Source organism: Aythya marila, assembly GCF_965140915.1.
Source record: "Aythya marila genome assembly, chromosome: 3".
Classification (NCBI taxonomy): Eukaryota; Metazoa; Chordata; class Aves; order Anseriformes; family Anatidae; genus Aythya; species Aythya marila.
The window spans coordinates 49,701,241-49,723,572 of NC_139044.1; the positions used below are offsets into that span (position 1 = coordinate 49,701,241).

A 22,332-nucleotide genomic window follows, 5' to 3' on the forward strand; every position below is an offset into this window, starting at 1 on the left:
GCTTAATAATATCACATTTATTCCATGCTCACAAATGTATGTATGAATGTGGCATGAAACTACTTCATTTGCTGATACGCAGACAAACAAACTAACAAACTATTAAGTTTTTACCTCAAGCTGACAATGTGCTAAAATAAAAACATGTAATACCAAACTATAACTGAAATACACAGATATTCAGACACAGTGCAGTTCCAGTGGTACAGTGTCCTCAGGTTCTATTGAATCTTCTTCTTAGGAGAAGATTCCTGAAGCATCAGGCTGATGACACAAAAGGGACAAAGTTGTCCTCTCTTCACCCAATACCCTGCATTTAGGGACCACAGGGATGATCAGAGGGCTGGAGCACCTCTCCTATGAAGAAAGGCTGAGAGAGCTGCAATTGTTCAGCCTGGAGTAGAGGAGCCTTTCAGTACTTAAAGGGAGGTTATAAAAAAGATGGAGAGTGACTTTTTACTTGGACAGGTATTGACAAGATAAATGGGAATGGTTTTAAACTAAAAGAGGGATGATTTAGATTAGAAGTTAGGAGGAAATTCTTCACTCAGAGGGTGGTGAGATACCAGAACAGGTTGCCCAGAAAAGCTGTGGATTCCCCATCCCTGGAGGTGTTCAAGGCCAGGTTGGATGGGGACTGGGCAACCTGGGGTAGTGGGAGGTGTCCCTGCCCATGGGAGGGGAGTTGGAACTGGATAATCTTTAAGGTACCTTCCAACCCAAACCATTCTGTTATTCTGTGATTTACAGATAGTGGCATGGTATACTCTTTAGGTTATGAGACAAAGAGCAGCCACGCTAATGACTAAGCATAGTCACCTCATTCATAATCTTTTGGTGGATTTGGAGGAAACCTGTATTCTGTGTCTGTATATGAATTGTTATAGCTTTGAATGTTCTAGGAACACTGGATAAGAAGGATCCACCTGAGAAAAATTAAAGTTATTCATAAGAGAAATTTATTATAGGTGGGTCCATAATACTTTCTGTTTATGGCCTATTTTCATCTTCCACAGAAACCCCACATATTCCCTTAAAAGGAGCATAAGAGCTTTATCATAATACAAGAAACTCACAAAAATATCACATGAGACAGTAGCAGAGATCAAAGGTGTTTCTAACATCCTAAATCCTGCCACAGTAGGGACCTTATTTGACGAAGACACCCAGATGACTGGGAAGTACACCCTATCCCACATAACAGAGCTAGGCAACTCTCAGGTGCTCTGCCCACACTAGCAGTTTGGTCCAGCACATCACTGTGGTTCTGGGTTGATTTGAACTGTCTTCACTCATGGCAGGTTTGTTCTCAAAGTTGTTGTGGCGGGCACAACCCAGATTCCATTTGGAGGAATGAGGAAGCTTCACTCCAAAGACACCTTTGTGCCTAATGCGGATATGCAGGAACAGCGCAATAAGCATCCCACAACACCAGAGGAGCCTTCAGCACACACAGAATTCAAATGTGCCAGTAAAAAACAACACCTAGCACATGTAAGTGCTTCTGAGATGTGTGAATATGAAATACATTGAACCAACTCAAAGGAGATACTCTTAACTGTGTCCCTTCATATCTGCTGCTCATCATCCCATGACCTAAGGTGAAGTGAACATGACAGCTTATTTCTCTGGGTTATGAGCCCCAGTTAATTGCAGTCAGAACTGCTGCAATGGCATAGAGTCCTAGAAAATCATCAGATTTGCCTTGTTCTCCAGAAAACAAATGCCCAGGATACAAGTTATCAGTTCTCTCAGTATTCTTTCTGAGTACCTATTGCAGTTGCAAGATTAAATAGTTCATGGCTCTCATCCCAGTGCCTTCTAACAGATTTTGTCCACAAAGAAGTGTGAAAGGCATTAGGTACCAGTGTCACTCAGAAATGGCATAAAACAGGAGCAGAAACAAGGCTTCACATGGATAATCAGGGCCACTGATAGGCTACCATCATTTGTGCAACATATAAAAAGGCAGTGTTATGCATGCTAGAAAGACAATCTGAAGTAAGTCTTCTGGCACTGCATGTAATAGAAACATCAGAAGCCTATTGTCTACTAACCCATTCCTACTGCATCGAGTTATTTCTTAATAAACACATAGACATGAAATCTGTTAACTGACCCTGTACAACTTAACCTCAAGAGGATGGAAGCACAGAAAATTAAAAAACTACAAAACTGCTGTGGAGAGGACAAGAAATGAATTGCAGCTAGGGAGACTTAAGTTAACATTAGGAAAGCTTTTTAATGGCAAGAATAGTGAGGTAATTGAATGGAACAGTGACAGGGCTGTAGAATCTGATAACTGAGATGAGATCATATTTAAGATCACACTGGATAAAACCGGAATAGTTTAAATGTAATTGAGAATAAGTGAGAGCAAGAAAATGGACTGGATATTTTCTGAAGTCTCTTTGAGCCTATGACCTACAATACCATAATCCTAAACTTTGATCTCCATCTCTGGAATCACTACCTATATTTATTTATCAAGATCCATCTTGAAATAATTTAGGTTCCTCATCCTCCCTGCCCTGTTTGAAAGGTCGTGCCAGAATTCAGACATCATTCCTTTGATGTCAGAAACCTTGTTCTACTTTACACTCTAAATTCATTCAGAACCAATTAATATCCATTTGATCTTAAAGCAGGTTCAGTTTAAACCTGGAATTGTACTAATTCCTGAATGTCTTTCTTAACTGATAACGTATGTTCTCTCTCAGTCTTCATTTAACTATGCTATCTCAAATACCAGAAGTAGTCAAACTGTGGAAACACAGAGTTCCTTGCAAGCAAATTTACTTTGCTACAGCTTCAGTGTCATGATTGCTAAACAACCTCTGGATGATGCCCTCGTTCATTCCAAGCTAGCTCAGCTATCTCTGCTTTTCACTGCAGTTTGTGATGAAGTCATATCTCACATCATGGAATACCTGACATAGAACCAAAAACATAATGTTCTGTCATTTCATATTTTAAATGGGTTTGCAAAACCAAATCTGTCGTTCCCATTGATCCCATGATACAAAGAGGATGTAAAGACCTTCAAACCAGAAGTATTGGGGATTCTTTTTTATGGAGTGTCACCTGATCACAAAGTTCCTCCGAAGAAAGCAACACAGATGAGGAAGTATATTCCCATTAACAGTGATTACAACATTACCACAAAGGTTAGTTACTGACAGAATTGAAAAGAGAACCTGATACAGCTGACTTCTTCCATGCCAGGACTAGAACATATCCCTCGGGAAACAGAAGTGCAACGGGATTGTAAACCATCTTTGCTCTTCTGTCACAATAACAGATCAAATGAAACCTAATTTTGCCTCAGGGATTAGTGGCATGTTCCAGTGAATTCAGTGAAATTGTTCTTGTTAAGCTCACAGTACACTGGAACCTATACAGGAGAAAAAAAAAAAAAAAAAGAAAGAAAAAAAAGAAAAAAAAAACACCACCATAAACTCTTCTCCCTTCTCATTCATCTCACTCTATTAGAAAGCTTGAAGCCAATGAATTTATAACTTATACATTTTTAAATAGTCTATTTTATCTCTATTCTAGAAATGATATAACTTGGTCACACAATACTTTACGTACATGAGTAAAACTAAATTATGGAAGATAAAATTTTATCCTCCCTGTATTCAAAATGAAATACTTTATGTCATATTTTACTGTGTATTTCTAGCATGAAGATAAGATACCATGAAGATAACAAAGTAATCTTATCATCATCTTATATGCACACTGATAGGGGCGTGTTCAGATCTAGCCTTATAGGAGTTAGTCAGGCTTTATTTTGAAACATACACGTAAAGTTTCTACTGATTCTAGGAGCACACTGCAGTCAGTGGAAAACAGCATTTGCCCTGGCAGGGAATGACTCTTCTCATAACTTAATTTGTATAAACATGATCTGAAGCAAATGATGGCCAAATGCAAAAAATATAGCCTGAGAAGAGAAGCAAGTTCCAAGGCTTGTACTGAACAATCTCAGGATCACATTCTGGAAATGACTTCTTAGTTGGCTTGTAGGAATTAATATTTAAATGCTCCAGTTATAGAATCTTGCCTCATGTACTGGTTGCCAATGGTTACTTCCTACATATGTCTCTGTTAGGTTGCCAACATTCCCATTTGTTTTGAATTAGAACAAATACTTGGAAACACAAGAACAACAGGCTGCTAAACTAAGCCAGAGAGTAATGAGCCATGAATCCCTTGGCAATAGTAATGAGAATTTCTAACATTAATGCTTAGTAATGGGAATGATGCCACTGCTGGCATCTAAGTTAAAGGAGCTTAAGAAAGTTGACTTAAACCACTGCAGATGAACTTTAAGTTAGTACCTGAGAAGTTTCAGGAAGTGTTGGTAAAAATATCTTTTGTATTCTTTTTAGTAGTTGCTTACAAACCTAGACTGCAAAAATAATAAATAATGACTCTACTTCTCAAAATGCAGATTTTCAGATCCAATAGAAATTTTACAATGCTTTACCATGCTTCTGAAACCAGTATGTATTTGTGAAAATTTTATAATTGCAAAACATAGTTTATTGAAAAGTGTCCTTGCAATCTAATGGTAATACATTAGCACAGAGTACTGGAATCTCCTCAGAGCTGTCAGAGACAGTCAGAGGAAGAAGTACATTCATTTCTTGTGGTACTGTCCAAACACAACAATCCTGATAGCTTCTGCATCTGAGTCTATTCCAGTCAAAATATTTATCCAGAATTTCCAAAACTGTAACAGCTCATTTGTATTCATTTTAAAGAGGGGCAGATGCATTCTAGAGTACCACAGACTGAGTATTCTAGAAAACACTTTAAAAATATGGGGAAAAAATGAATCATCACCACAGTCAGCCACATAAATATCTAAAAAAGCAAGCGCCCACCAAAATAAAAATAATATTTTTTTTTTTCAGCTTTATTTCTTTTCCTAGTAGTATATTTTTACGTGCTTGGAGACTGGAATTGCAGGCATTTGAAAAAATGTATTAAAGTCATCTACTCTTATAGAAGTTCATGTAAATGTCTTTACATTCTCAGCTGAAGCATGACTTAGTAAAACATTACTCAATACTGGATAGCCTTACTACCCAGACCATAAATATATACAAGAAGGTTTTTCTTCCTTTCATCTTACCAGATTGAAGCAACTCAGTATTAGAGCTCAGCAAATCTACCTTCTGCAGTGAAGACAACAGTTAGTTCCCTGTGTTTAGGAATGGTCTGTACAAGACCAACACTTCAAGATGGCAGCTGGACAGCAGAAAGAAGGAATGCTAAGGAAAGTATTGTATCAAAGAAACTGCATATCCCCCTCATCAGGCCTTCATCCTGGGACAATGAAGGCATAGACTATAATTGTTCTGAAGAGTTTTGAAAAGGCAGCCCTGGAGAAGCTAGATAAACTAAATGGAAGGCTCCAGAAACCCACAAACTTCAACACTAGCACTTAGCATCCAGCCCCTAAACTGAATGACAGAGCCAAGGAGAGTCTTGCTGGTCCATGGCTGACTTTGTGCATGAATGCTATCATCCTATTTCTGCTGCTACTCTTCATTCAATTACTTTAAACTGTACTTAGGTAGGTAGACATATAGATAGATAGATTAAATAAATAGACAAAAAATCAAGATTCTACTTCATTATTGACATAATTTATATTCTATACATAGTCTCTGTATTAAAACTGAAATGTGTATTTCCCCTTTTTCCTCTTCCTGTATGCTTAAAATCATCTTTTCTATTATTAGTCTTTTTATATCAAAAGACATTTTGCTTAAACTTACAAACCATTGTCATTTGAGCCAATAAAGAGGAAATCCATATTTCTTATGACACGGCAACCTCTATGACATTTGACTCAATTTTTATCATAGTTCACAAGAGGACACACATTAAATTCTGAACAGTATCATGGATTATGTACCTGACTCTCTGAAATTAAATTTCCCAAGCATTAAAGAAGGGAACAAGAGGTTTTCTGTATAGCCTCTTAATATGTTCCCCTGGGAAGACACTTTTTTATTATTATTATATACATATATATATATGTATATAATATATATTATATACATATATATATGTATATAATATATATTATAATATATATTATATTCTGGAACCAAAATATATATATTATATTTTATATTTTTTATTTTATATTATATTTTTATTTTTTATTTATTTTTTATTTTATTTATTTTTTATTTATTTTTATTTTTATATTATATTTTATATTTTTATATTTTATATTTTTTATATATAAAATATATATATATATAAAATATAATATATATATATATATATATATAATATATATATATATATATGTATTTTGGTTCCAGAAAGAAAATTATAAATGGGAAGATGCAACAGCAATTTGATAATGTTCATTTATTCTTGGGAAATGAAATACTTATGTTTCTGATATGAACTTCAAAGAAACTAGAACTACATTCAAGTTTCCTTTCTGATAAGTTATTTTTATCCTTTAAATAGTATCTGCCACATTTTTATATGGAGGATCCTTTTTTAAATCATCTTGTAAATATCTAGAGCATTCAAACATAAAAACTTGCATTTACATCCATGAGCACCTATAAAAAATTAAAATAGAGGTAGAATTCATAATTTAATAACTTCAGATTGTTACTGTTTAAAAAATAAAAAATAAGTATCTTTTAAATTTTTCCCGTCATTTACATTGAAACAACTACATGGTGTTTTTTCAGATATTTTGAGTTGGAGACTAATGGTTTCAGATATGTGTTATACACTCAGTAAGCAAACACTAAAGCAGTTGCTGGTAGTAAACTATCTGATGGCATCACCTTTCCCATTTGCAGACTGAAAACTCTTTCATTCGGAGGATGTTTGTCTAAGAAAATTGCCTTTGCAATAGATAGCTGAAGGCTTGCTGGGCTACCCTGGCCCAGGAGCTGTATCTGTGAAAACCACAGAAAGGCTAGGCAAGGGGACAGCAAACACAAGTCAGTGGTTCAGCTTTTTTGCTGGTTGTAAATTTTGGAGATTTCTCAGTTAAGTTCTTTCAATAACAACCAAATATCTAAGTATCTGAATTCCCTCCCTCCTGGTAGATAGCAAGAAGACTGAGTGTACAATATCTGGTCTCAAAAAAGCACTCCCACTATCAAGAGGTAAACTATATTAAGAAACTCCAGCCATTATAGGGCACCTGATAAACATATGTAAAAGATAAAAAGCAATAAATATCTGCAAGACCACTGAAACATCGTCTTTGGTGAAAAAGCTTTGTTGCCTCTCTTCCTCACGGCCCCAGCTGTGAGCTAAATGGAGCAGGATTTCACCATCACAGGCAATTTTATTCACAGCCGGCACCACCAGCAAATTGCTTTCCAATAGAGGCAGAACTTTATTCTCTTGCTGGCCACCTGAATGTTAAAGAGCAAAGAGGCAGTGGATAAGGCTGAAGACATTCAGAAGAAATACAGTCAAAAGACAGGTACGCTCAGAAAGAGAAATTAGGATCAGCAATAGCTTTTGCTCCCTAACAGTGATACCCCACATAAAATTCATACTTACTAGACTATCAACATTTGTCTGTTCTTTCCCACAGAGAAAAAACAGAACAAATAAGTATGTTTACTCCTCAGGATTTATTTATTTATTTTTTTTTTTTTTTTTTTATGCAGGGTTCCCAGTATTCCTTCTGACTTTTGCTCCCATAATAACACAGAATTGTGAGTTTTTCTTACAAGGTAAGAAAATCATTTTGTGTACTGACACAGCTATGAAAAGATCCATTTTAAAGAGCAACAGAAGTTTTAAGAAAATATTACCCAATACCAGCCAGCTGATGAAAAACATTCATCTAGCCATCAACAGCCAGGCTCTGCTTGCTGCCATTTTATTAACAAAATACTAATTTCTGCACAGTCACCCCCTCCAAATAAATAATTCTCAATCAAGTGCCAGTTCCAAATACCACATATGAATGGTAGAATGGAAAAGAAAAATCCAGATAAAACTCACAAGACTATCAAAGCAGCACACCAAGCTCCCCTTTGGGTCCTGTTGCACACACCTTGTTTGGAAATTATGCCGTTAAATTACTATAGCACTTTTGAGTTGAACCATCATTCCTGGTTTCTTTCTAAAGCTCCCTGCAAGCCGTAGGCTCTTAGCACATGGAGAAAAAACATTTGCTTCTATTAAACAGTAGCTGCTCTTTGCAGCTTCCCCTCCCCTTGCCATGTCACAACACTCAGCTACAGACTTCCTACCGGGTATTTCTGTAAACAGCATATCAAACACGTTGTTTAATATGATCAGGGTAATTCTTGGTGCTGGCGATAAACACAATTTTTAAAAATTCTGAAAATTTGCCACATTCACCTAGCTGCTTAGAAGTACATTGAGCCATGCTCAAGTTTTGTATTTAAAAATTATTTGTTTTCCAGAGGAATGTCACATCTAACAACTGTTGGCCTTCAGAGCTTTGTGCTGATGTGGAATTACAAGCATCAGAATCAATACGGTGGTCCCATTCTTTCTGTATCTGCCATGCCCATGCTGACAGTGGCACTGCACAGATCTCGTAAACCTCATCCTATCCCTGTGACAGACAAAATTATATTAACTTCTGAGATGGACCTACATTAAGAACTTTATTTCTGCAAAAGCTCTCCTGTGCCTACAGGGCCTTACTCTTAAGGTTTCTAGTAATACTATCAAGAGACTATTGCATATTCATAGCACCTCCCTAGCCATCAAAGTTTAGAGAAGCCTTACTGGTTCTTTGTTGGCTCAGTCAGGTGGAAGTTTAAAGGACCTTGACATTACCTCTGGATGTGATTCAGAATATGATTAGGAGGGGGAAAAAAAAAGAAAAAAAAAAAAAAGAAAAACTTTTTCACATGTGTAACAACCAAAATGTTTAGTTCCTATATGTTTCTTTGAAGGGATAAGAAATGGCAAGAACTTCACAAACTTCATAAGGAGGAGTATACCAGAGTTAAGAAAAAGAAGGAAAACAAGGTGCAATTAAGGTGCTATGGAAGACATTTTTTTCTAGTATAGATGAGTGCTAGACATCACTTTGGGGGATTCAGTAATTTCTGAATTGTGAAAATATTCTGTGAATCATTAGAAATACATTGGTTTTCACCAGAAGTGAAATCCACATAGTGTGGTGTGCCCTTGGTGTGCTATCAAGAATTACTCTAATTGTTTCATAACCTAGAACAATGTAAAAAAGCTCAAAAATATTAATTTATCAATAATGCTGACAACATACATTGTAGCTTTATAGAAACACTCAGAATAGTTGTTGAATATTAACAATGCATGACATTTTAAAAATACCTGACATTATTAGTTCACAAGTTTGCTAGTTTTCAGTCCCATTTGCTGCCAAAATCATTCCCTCCCACAATTTTATCATGTTTACATTGATGATTTACCATTCATCAGTCATTACTTTAACAGTGTCATCTCAATGTCTAGACAATATTTCATGTCCCTCAGACTCTGCAGTGCACAATAAATCTGATGGCATGTTGAGTAGTAGCCACTTATTAGAGTTAACAGAGAAGTTACTGTAGCCAGAGGTAATAATGAGAATTCAGACATTGATGACCATCATGCAAAAGTGTTTAATGTAAAAGCTCTGTGATTTTTTATTCTGGCAAATCTGCATCACCTGTTCTAATGTCAGATTTTGTTACTATGGCACTCACAAGAAATGTGCTTAGTAATGAACAATTGAGATCCAGGAGTTCCATTTCAATCTTCTCTTTAACGCTCATGTGGTAGGTCATAGTGAGAGCTATGTTGGCAACAGATGCTTGCTAATGATCAGCAAAAGAAAAAAAAAAAAAAAAAAAAAAAGACCAAAATGTGAGTTCCCTCAATCCAGATTATGCATGTCATTACAAAGGTTCCACAGTTTGTGACTTCACTAACAACATATCCTAACTATTTCTGTGCATAGTTCATGGGATTTAGGTTTGTAGCTAGCCTGGTTTTTAGGTTTGTCTGCTAGCCTGGCTTAGATTACACAGCCAAGTGCCATTCTGTTCTTGCAAAATCTCAAAACTTGGAAAAACAGAATCAGTTTTCAAGTTTACAGATACTGCTAGGGAAGGCTCTATGTGGGGAGTTCATGAAAGGACAAAGTTTGTGATTTTTTTTGCATCACCAGCAAACGTGGAAGAAAAATGCATTTGTTACTCACTACAGGGATAAATTAAATATAAACCAATAAGGACTTTAAAAATTGATAAAGTTCTGAGCTCACAATATGGTTCTCTTCTAACCCTTGCTCCTAATCCCTCAGATATACATTCCCACAATACCACCATATACATTCCGAATTCTCAAGAACTTGAATGTAAAATTACTTAAAAGTCACTTTTTACACTGATTTGAAACCTGCTTTCTTCACATCAGAGACTAGTAAAAGCATTTCACAGCTCCACTTGAGAGTGATAAGAAAAAAAAAAAAGATAAATATGAGACAAAATAATAATAATTTTTAAAACATTATATAAAAGATTATTCTATTGCTAAATAAAAGGTGGATCTAATTTAAACTATGCTGTAGCTCGGTATGATGAAAACAAATTCAAACAAATCCACAAACGTCCTACTTTATGGGGTAAACATATCACAAAATGTGGCTTAGAATATTATCATAATTTAATGTATAAAAAGGCCAGATAACTTTACAGTTAGAGCCCCATGTACTGAAATCAGAGGACAAACTCCTATTGCTGTTAAGTATTTTTAATCAAGATTATTTTACTAGAATACAACGGAAGACTTTTGATCTGGAACTCATTAGTTCTTATTCTTTTCTCTAATATTGTTACCACAAGCTTTCTCTAGGCACAGGGGACAGCTAGCTCTCAGCTTTTAATGTTAATTGTGGTAATCTCCGTAGATATCATCACCTCTTCTCTTAATTCTGAATGTAGGCATAAAGTATCAGTTCAGCTTTCTACTACAGTAGCATAGTTCACTGAACTCTAGTTGGTTTTGTTTTTGTTTTTTTTTCCCCCTTTTTGAATGACAGCTTCCTCTTTAAAGCTTCTATATATGTATATATAATCAGTAATTTAAAAAATTGCTTTAGAATGACACAGAAACATACAACAGAAGGGTATTTTATTTTCTGAATGAATTAAAAAACAGTTAAACTAGAAATGAAACTCTTCTCCAGTTAAAGAGTAAAAACAAATAAAAGCTCTCTCTTGCATTTTTCCAGTTGCATAATTCAAAGGTAATTCTGACTTCATACTGAACTGAGATGCACATTACTCATTAATGTAGGCTTGAGTTGGGGTACAGTATCAAGACAAAGACACTTAGCCCTGGGTATCTACAACTGTGGGTGTTTTCAGACACAGCAATGCTCAATGCATTGCCTAATTACAGCTTTCATAACCTCTGAGATGTACTAGAGCATCTGGATCATCTGTGTGGGCCTCACAGATACAACCAAAGAGCTATCATGAACTGTGTTCCTGTACTGCAGCAGCTGAAGGCCAGACAGTAAACTCTAGATCATCTCAAATAACACTAGACATCAAATTTCAAGCAACAGGACACGAGAATTGGATGTTTAAAGTATCATTATAAATCAATGAAGATCTCATCAGCATACTCAATGTAGTTTGCAGATCTATTCAGTCCTTCAATTCACTCTAAAGTAGACAGCTACTCACCAGTGAGTTGAACTGCTCTATATAGACATCCAAAGTAAGTACTTAGCCTCAAACTGAGTCCTACCACAAATGTCTTTTAAGTATACCTTTAAATTCATCAATACCAACGTTGTTGCAACACTCAAACAGCAATAAATGCAATCCAGTTAAGTTAAATTAAGTTTTCTTTTCTCCAGTGAGCCCCAAGCAAAACATATCCAACCAGATTCTTATCTTCAACCCAAACTATCATCAGATAGTTTCATATCAATCAAATAAATGCTCAATTCTTCACAGAAGAATTACTAAACTGTTGTTTAGCTTTATCTGACAAGATTTCATTCAAATTCACTAAAAGGATTGTTCACTCTTAGACTGCTCTGCATTAAGAAGCAAACTGTGGAAAGTGGGGATGGTCAGGAGAGCCACATAAAATGTGTACCCCTGATCTGCACTAAAATCTCAATTTAGATATGCAAGTGAATGAGGTATAACCCAAGGCAAAATCCAGATGCTTCTTGTTTAGCCTCTTGAGGCATTAAAGCAGTGTTCTGCTGATAAATGCTGACCTTTCTTTTGTCTGTAGTAATTCCCAGAGGTGGGAGGGTGGTAAATATGGATCTGGGGACCTAACAACAGTCTGAAAATAGAAAACTGTAACAAGATGGCCCTTGCTTTCAGTGATATGTGTTCCTATTACCTAATTCTGCCATCAAGCATCATTGTCTCCAACATATTATTTAAGGATTTTGAAATTTCAGGTGTCACTCCCTCTTCATCCTTATGCAGAGCTGTTCTTCTGAGAGCTACAGAAGAATATTAATAAGTCAGATAACACCTATGAATTATGATGTTCCACCTTTCACAGATGGAACTGATACAGCATTAAAGTGACCCACATTTACTGACTTTGTGAAACCACCTTCTCCCAGAAAAGATGAAATAACTCATCTTTGTGTTGGAAAATTACTGTGTCCTAAATGAACTGTTCTGCAATTTAAGGCATTTTATTACAATAATACCTAACACAAAAGAGAAAGGGACTTCTTCTTTTCTTTTCTGAATCAGATTTAAGTGATGTGTGTCACTATATTTCAAAAAAAAAAAAAAGTGAACACTAACACTAGCATCAGTCATGACTCTATAGCTGCAGGTGAACTCCATTTCACACTTAAAAAAATAATTAAAATCCTATTATGGTTTAAAAATGCACCACATATTCTCCAACCTGTAAGTCTAAAAAGTTCACTGATTTATGAATGAATATACAATGAATTAAAAAAAAAAAAAAAATCTCAAAGCATTGCTGTCATCCTCAACATTATTCAGAACGACTTTTGGCAACATTTCATGCCACTACAATCCATTTAAAATTTAAGCACATGTTTTAAAAAGAAACAGTTAACAGCAGCAACTGCTTTTAATCATTGTGATTAGCCAGATGACAAGTAAATCATTTCACCAGCACACATGGGAGGCCATTTTGTCAGAGAAAAACTTTCCTCTCTAACTGATTTACACATGGCAATCCTATTAACTGTAACAGATCAGCACCAATGTAGAGAACAGACACATCACAGGTTTTCCCCAATAAATAACTTCTTTCCAGGTGCCACTGTTCTTTGCAGATCTTACAGCTAGTGGCAGTACTCAGAATCTGTGCTCCTAAAGCTCCCTGTGGTACCGCTGCTTTACGTGGGCAAATGTAATCTCAGCTGGGGAACAAGACCAGACCATAAACTAAGCTTTCAGCTGTAAAGACAGAGGGACTGCTGCTTAGCTTTTGCTTGTTTGTTTGTTGTTGGTTTTGGATTTTTGTTTGTTTTGTTGATACTAATGTTCACAGTAGTCTTCCAAATCAATAAATCCATAAAAAATAATGGCATTTTCATTAGCTCACTTTAACTGCTTTAACTGAAGAAAAAAAATACCTCAACTAGCCATTAGCTTTGGGCTGCTGTGTTAATAACCAGTGGAAGGGTGAAACTGCCCCCAGCTGTTAACATCTGAAAAATCATTTAAGGGTGCATATCTTCAAAATATTAATAATTACATGACAGCACAGGGTATGCTTACTTAATAGAGCTTAAAGAAATTAGATAAGAATTCCTGAAGATGTACATGTAAGGCTTCCTTGCAGTGAAAGTATGTAAGACGGGAACGCAGGAGATCCTCATCTGGAATTGACTATGCAACACAGAAAATTTTATCCAAATATTCTTTAGTGGAATCTGCAGCTTTTTACCTCATCTTGGAAACATAGTCATGCAGATAAGGAAGTATTAAATGGATCACTGCTGCCTCTGGAAATAAAGATAAGTTAGCCTTTGGTGTTTAAATATTCTTTTTCTGACAGCTCTTCTTCTTTCTCACAAACTTCCTCTGCCAAGTTAAGATTATTTGGGATTGACAAGTTTCTGCTTTGGAGGAAACAAGATCTTTTCTCTGATAGGACGCTGGAAATGGATGCTTAAGATATACAGATAACAATCTGTCAGGAGTATTATATAGCTTGAGGAGGTCTCCGCGGAATGGTACCAAGTCACATGAATACCCACATATGCCTGACACTATTTATGAATCTGTATTATTCCAGAAGACACCAAGAAAAGAAAATTTTTCTGTCATACGCTGCAACTCTCATGAGAAAAAAAAACAATTCTGCTTCCTACACTACATAAGGGTTCAGATAAAACAGTAGAAGGAGGCAGGAGAGTGAGGCTGGAGTAGCCGAAAGGGTAATCTGTAGAAATTCACACAAAGGAATGGTAAGACCCAGTGAAAGTATAAGCATCTGATATTTTCAAAAAATAAATATTCTCAATAAATAAATAAAATAAATAATGATCCTAAGATCATTAACTATTCCGTAAGCAACCTCAGCTCATCAGCTGCACATGGCATATCAGGTTTGCCAGTACTGATGCTGATAATCAATCAACAAACTTATTGTCACATCCACAGATGGAGACAAGGTCAAAGTTACAAATGGTCCCCAAGTCCTCAGTGCACAGTTAGCCACCAGTGCCAAGTCTGCTGCTCTAAACACAGCCTCTGCTTTATGTACAGCCCTGAAGAATGCTTACTATCTTTTCTTTAAGTCTTACTGGTTCCTAATTCAGGCAGCATGCTTCACTAGTGAGCGCGTCAGACTCATTTCAGTGCAGGCTTTAGAGATATCTGTATCTTATTCTGCTTTACCTCACAAAGCAGCAATGGCTCTAGTAGCACTTCTTGAACCCAGCACTACAAAGATGAGTTACAATTACAGGAACCCAAGTTTACAGAGGTCTTCCAGACTCAAAAAGAAGAAGGAATCAGTTAGACTCAACAGAATCCCACAGAAGTAAATGCATTTTAAGACTTAACTCAATTTTACTTTTTTTTTTTTTTTTTTTTTTTCAAGGGAATGCATTCATTCTGTTTAAGAAGCAGAAGTCATCTATAAGAAATGTCACTAATTGCCATTGCTTCCACAAGTAAGCAATAACACGATGCCCTAGAGTTCTGGTCCAGGAATATATTCTTTTTGTTTCCCCAAAGTATGTACTTTGTTAAAATAATCCTAAATACAAAAACATTGGGTATACATGTGTATAGATGCATATTTACAAACACTTGAAGATAACAGTTCCTCAAAAATTTATCCATAAATTAGTGATAAGCATTTTCATATGTGATGCAACTCATACAGCTTTTCATAGAATGCAGGTATCCTTGAACTCCAAAACTCTGCATTTTATTGAGAGAGAAAAAAAAGAGACATTTAATTGCAAAGAGGTGTTTAGTCTTTGTGCAGCTTTTCTGAGGAACTGTTGCATGCATATTGCCATTGGCCACTTCTAATTCAAAGTTTGCTGATATCATACTGATTTTCTGTTCGAATACTTGACACAGGCCAAGGCATGGACTTGTATTTTACCTGGAGTAATGGATAGCCTGATGTCCTGCAATATTAAAATAGAAGTCAGTTGTATGTTTCATCTCATCAGTATGTCCAGAGACTTCAATCCAGTGTGTTATTGGGAGGCAGTAAACTCCATCGACTACATTGCGCTCATCGTAAACACAGTTTCGATCATGATGGGGCCCATTACCTAGAATAGAAGAAAGGATGACTGCAGTCTGCATATACTGAAAATCTTCCAAATGATCTGCAGGTGCTGCGAACTGAGTATTTAAGGTGAGCAGTGGTGTTTGCTACCTGTTCAGACTACATTTCTAGAACATATGATTAACAATTGAAATAACTACAATAGCACTGCCCCCCCCCCCCCAAAAAAAAATAAAATAAAATAAAATAAAATAAAATAAAATAATAAAAAATGCAGCATTTCAATCATTTATTGCAAATGATTTAAAGAAAAATTAAAGCTGTATAAGTATCCCAAATCGTGAACCATGGCACTTGCAATTTCAAGAATAATTAATTTCATTGAAATTCCTCATTTGATGTCTGATAATATTTGACCTCAGTGTTTAATGTTTGTGCTGTGTGACCTCCCTCTCCGGGGTTTAGCTTTCCATGATCCAAGGCACAGCTGCTTAACCTTGCCTCAGACTTCTAAAGAAATTGCTAAACTGAGACAGACCTTGGAGAAAATACAGAGTATAGCTATGCAAAACAAAGGTAGGGCTGTTGATGCTGGAATTACCAGCCTAGGATTCAAGAGGAAAAACACCCACGTGGAATGACATAAAATCCCAGAGAAGCAAAGTAAGCAGGTGGAAAACAGCAACCCAGCAGCAATGAAGACTTATTTGGAGGAGCAGTGAAGACTGGCTCTCCTCCATCTGATCTGCAACTATCTGGCCAGCAAAGACTCTTCAAGTGTCGTACTGGGGATTGACAGCATACTAATGCCTAGCCTAGGAGCTCATTAAATCCTGCATTTTATGTTTGTTAACTAATAAAAGATTGCTTTGTGCTCTTTAGATGCATATGTCACACTTACAAAGTCTCTTTGCACACAGGAAAATTGTCCAAAGTGACCCTGAGAGAGGCTGGTGCATCTGCAATACTGAGCAAGCACTCTTGCCTTACATGGCCTTGTGTAAAGTAAGAAACTTTTGTTACAGCTATGCACTACCTAATATACATTACCCCTTCAACTTCTCTTATATCAGTCATCTGAGCTTTATTACAGGCAACTGATTTTTAATACCATGCCAGAGTGAGCAATTTGAAGTGAACAGGGTCATGTCAGTAATGAAAAGGTTATCTAGCCTCCAAAAACTCAGTATATGAATATTCTTTCCCCTCTGTTTTTACAAACTTATTGTAATACTAATTGCTATGCAGGAATTATTGTGCAGATCAGAAATGACCTAGTCTAAGGTTTCCTTTTAATGTAAACTTGTTACATTTATACATTATTAATAATGTTAGAAAATTTCTGAGTAAAATGAAGCCTGAAGGAATGTCTTCAATTTCACACTGCACATAAATGCATTACCAGCTTCCAGGCATCGCATTTAGGGAAATTTCCTAGAGAATTTCATTTTAGGAGATATGAAATGCAATGATTAGAGAATAAGACTAATATTTAATAGTAAAGCTGAAACAAACTCCTTATTGCCAGATGCAACGCAGCAGATTTTACCATAATTGTGAATATTATTATTTACCAAAAAGAAAAAGAAAATACTAGGCAGAAAACTATTTTCTCTTTCAATAGTGCTGAGCCATTATGTACCATATGCAATGGTACGGCACGACTTTTGATAAATAAATCAGTCTTATCACTTTATTTGTATCTTACATTTCTAATTGCTTACACATTCTCTACCACGTTTAAGCAGTATTTGAAGAAAGCAGTTTACTTCAACAAAACCTATGGATGTTTACACCACTTAACTGACATCATGCATTCAACAAAATCTTTACAGCCACAAATAATACACCTTGCCTTCCCTGCTTTATACTCTTGACAGCTGTAGCAATGCACATCACCACAGCCCTGGCCAGCCATTACAAGGCTGGGTCTGACCCTGACCCTCATCCACCTGCAAGCTCATATTGTTGCCTAACCTGTCCCCTGGTGCCCTGCTCCTAGATGGGGTGGGCATTGTTTCCATTTGATCCTCCTCTTCCATTAAGGTTTCTGCATCAACTTTTGCAATCAAACCATGTTCTCTCCCTCCTGCCTAATTTCTCCTTTCCCCAAAGTGCGAGTAGGTCCTACAAGACAAGCAAGTCTGAAGCTTCATGCTTGCGATCACAACTGCGCCACTCCATACTTTGCATTTGCCCGTTTACAGCTGCTTCTGCCTGAGGTACATGTACTTCTACCATTCACCAGTTCTACTGCCCATCATACTTCCTCAGCTTTAACTATTTGCTCTTTTTTTTTTTTTCCTTTCTTCACTATCATCTGTTCTCTTAAATAGCAGTAGCATTAACTTCCTTGCCTTGTAATCTTTTCATCTCCACCATCATTCGTTTCCTTATCTAGCCTACAACATGCACGCAAGTGAAGCCAAGAGTAAATTGCCACTAGGCATTTGCTTCATTTGTTTCCTCAAACAGGTTTTGTCAAATCTCATTCTTAAAAGCTTCCTCCTCTAACTGTTATTTATCACTGTTGATTTTTCTGAACCACTCAACCTCATATTCCTGCTGTGGCCTACAGTCAAATGAGCATCCCAATGTTTCTGTTTTCATTTTAATACTCAAGTAAACAGTAACAGCTTGCATTCATATCATCTTTCATGAGAATTACACAGCTCTTTACTTCTCTTTATATTATAAACTGGTCTATGAATTAACACCCCTCTTACTGAAATATGATGTCTGTGCAACAGAACATACATGAATACAAAAACAAATAGAGTGAAACTATTTCAGAGACAAAGGGAAGAGGGCTATTACATCTAAAGGATTCTGCTATGGAGAACAACAACAAAAAAAGATTATACTGAATTGTTCAGGATACTGAATGCTAAATTCCTCTTGCAAGAGTTATTAAAGAAGGCATTTACCACAAATGATTGTGATTTCACTACCCAGGTAATATCTGAAAGATCCTACTTCCCAAATAATATCTTCCCACACAAGTCCTTCCTGCCACCACTTGCTTCACAAGATGCATTATAGAAACCTTTTTTTGTTTCTTTTTCTTTTTTATTTTTTTTAAGTAAAAACAGTTTTATCAGTTTACATCATGCTTCTGCTAGCAGAGTTTGTCACAGGAAAACCATTTTTTTGGATGCTATAAAATAACAATGCAAGGAAACAGTTTTAGGTGTAGAGCCACATGACAAGTTTAGAGGACTAATGCAGAACTCATCTGTAATTTAGAGCAGCTATAAAACAGCTAAAGAATGAATTCTCTTAACTTTTATCTTCCAGAGTCATTTTATCCAAAAATAAAAGTCAGCCAATTAAACCAGTTTTTATTTAACTGATCATAAACAATTTTTTAAATAGAAAACAAATAGGATCACATTTTCTGTTATATATTTGCAGAGCACATACAACTACAAAAATGGGCACTGCATGGGGCATGAGCAGAAATCATTACCTAGGCAATCTTCAGCTCTTTCTTTCCTAACCCTATCAGTATAAACCTTTCCTCGTGAGTTCCCTTTGCATCAACCTCATGATGCAACCTCATGGACGAATGCTTAGTACGTCCAGGCAATCATGCCTTAGTGACTCCAAAGACCCAGCTCAAGACTTCTCAGAAGCACAGGAAGAGTCTGTGCCAAGAACAAAACAGCTGTCTGAGGCAGGATGAAAATTTGGTACACTACGTGAAACATATACTCTCCCCTCCCTTGCCATTATAGGCCAAGCAAATTATTTTCTGGATTTGAATCATTGAGGCGTGGGACTTCTCCATTCCTAGCAGAGAGAGTTGGGCAGGGTACTAGCTACAGGCAGTGACCAGCAGCACCGCAGACATAAAAGAACATCACCTCATCCCTCTCTCTCTAGCCCAGGGCTGTCTGAGTGCTATGGTTGGTTAGTCTGGGAGGAAACAGATCATGATGAAAGCAGTAGGACCAAGCTCAGCTGTGTCCAAGTCTTAGTGCATTGGAAATATCTTGGTGGCCTTTCTAATTTCTTACCTTCTGCTCAAGCACCAGAAAGAAAAGTGCCCAGGGCAGAAAGAAGCGCCACAGGACTGCATGCATGCAGAGTCTGGACATGTCTCCTCATGGTTGAAGCTGCTTGAATTCACACTAACTTCTCACTCCACTTGGGCTTGGATCCCCACTGGATCTTCTAAGTGACTTCACTAAATCAGTCAGCAGCATTCCACACAGAAATGTTGTGCTCAGCACAACTTATTATTTACTTATTTCCCAAATACACAGAGCATTTCATAACCTAAGTTACCAAAACTGAAGGTTTACTGCTGAAATTTAATCTCTGTACCTGAAGCTCTAAATTTGCTGCAATCCAATATGCTTCCAGGACCGCAGGTGCATCACATCTTTACCAGCAATAAGGCCTGCACCACTGGCCAGTCCAGTGTGGAAACTGAGCATATGGAGGACCTTGCATCCCAGTTAGAAGCTGGGTATTCTGGACTTCACTCATAAAGGCATACTGTAAAATCCCTATGTGAGATACAAGGCAAACTCTCACCAAAAGGAACCCTTTGGTGCATAAATACATCTTTCCCTTACACTGGCTAGTCTCTCCAAGCTTAGCCAAACATTGTACAAAGACTTCAAGATACTTTGAATAAATTCCCCATGATTCGATCAGTCTTCAAGGGCAGGAATTCATCACAGCTCTCATTTAAATGTTCTGCTCAGGCAAAGTAGCTGTGCATCCCCTTAGCAGCATTTACAAGAGAAGAGCACAGGTCTCAGAACTAAATGTCATTTTCTCACATGTTGCTCAGAGCACACAGCACCAGGCCACTGGGTAGGCTTACAGGCACGTTTTACAGGATATAAACAATTATTTAAGAGGAATTTAAATTTTTGAAGTCAAGAAAACATTATGGATCTTCAAACAGTTGGGAGAATTTTAATAGCATTTCATCTTTCCTGGAGACAGTAGTAAAGCAAAAAAATAAAATAAAATAAAATAAAATAAAATAAAATAAAATAAAATAAAATAAAATAAAATAAAATAAAATAAAATAAAATAAAATAAAATAAAATAAAATAAAATAAAATAAAATAAAATAAAATAAAATAAAATCCATTTTCTACTGTTCATCCTTGGGGAAAAGAAAGCAAGCACATATGCACTTTGAGAAAGAACAACACACAACAGGAAGGGCATGTTTTTATAGTCCAAGCCACTTCTAAATTAATATTTTTCTTAATCTTGTTTTTATTGGTTTTTTTTCCAAGTGGCAAAAAATGGTTTCTTTGTTTATTTGGGGGAGGCAAATATGCAGATCATTTGAAGACACGTATAATTTAGTCATGAAAAGCAGTGAGTTAAACATCTGAACAGTATCAATCCTCTTGTTAAATGATTGAGTGGGGTATCCGAATTAAAGAACATGAAGAATTTGGAACAGTTTAATAGAAGATACAGGACCTAGTTTAAATGATGGGGTAGCATTCTTTTCCTTCAATAAAGTCCAGAATGATTTTGTTTAAATTCCATACGTGTGACTCTTCAGAGCAAAAATGCTTATCTGACAGAGAAATGAAAAATAAGTTTCTAGGGGTTAAATTATCAAATCCCATTGCTTTTGTAGCCTACTTGTTGCTCTTTCTACTGCTGATACTTGCTCAGTGGAATCCACTGATCTAGGGAATTGCTCAAGAACAAAGCAATCAGCAGTCATGCCTACGGTTCAAGCTTTACAGAGTGCTCTTTCAAAATCTGCATGACTGCACATATGGCTCCTAGTTTAATGCATATGAAGGATGATCAAAGTGGCATACTAAGGAAGCTGGCTGTACAAAGAAAAAACAAACAAAAGATTAAAACCAAAGACCTTCACATAACTGAAAAATGGGACTGGCAAAAGACTGAGACAAGAATAAAATGAAGGAAAAACAGATGAACATACACGTAAGAAAAATATGTCCAAAGATCAAGGACTAGGAGAAGATCAACAGGGACCAGAAGAGGATCTTCTGAGATTTGAACTAACCACATACAGTAAGAGAATACAAAGAAAAACCTTCAGATACTGTTTTACTACAGTTGTACCACAGAGATGAAAAAAAATATGATCCAACAGTCTGCCAACACACAGACTCATTTTGGTACAACTGAAACAATCTGAAATATTAAACTAGGTCCTTTAAACAAGGTAAATGAACATCTTGAGTTCATGCTTCGAAATTCCCCTGGAAGAGTTTAATAACATCATAAGCTCTATGAACATTCTGAAGATAAGGAAATGGAATAAAGGAATAAAAGATTAAAAAAAAAAATAGAACAGGAACTAAATGAAACGTATAAAAACCCTTTGAAATTAAGAAATTAAAAGCCTAAGTATTTGCTAGCTTCTTTCATACCTACATTACAATAGGGAAAGTCCTCAAGTTCTGGTTTGGACCTGATTCCTGAATCAGCAACCTGAACGGTATCTGAATGTGATTCTGCAAGGTGTCATTATCAGACATGATTATAACTGGACTTCCACCACTACACTTAGAATATTCAAATTTACTTACCCTTTATATCAGACTCTGACATGAAAGCCTT

At 36.3% G+C, this 22,332-nt stretch overlaps 1 protein-coding gene across 1 annotated transcript in view; it reads right to left on the bottom strand.

Annotated features, from left to right (window-relative positions):
* The window catches only part of EPM2A (EPM2A glucan phosphatase, laforin), a 44,158-nt gene that overhangs the window by 14,665 nt on the left and 7,161 nt on the right, over positions 1 to 22,332 (bottom strand). Inside the window, exon 2 of the mRNA XM_082755768.1 lies at positions 15,619 to 15,793. Coding sequence (XP_082611894.1) covers positions 15,619 to 15,793 — 175 coding nt within the window. The remainder of the gene's footprint in view (positions 1 to 15,618; positions 15,794 to 22,332) is intronic.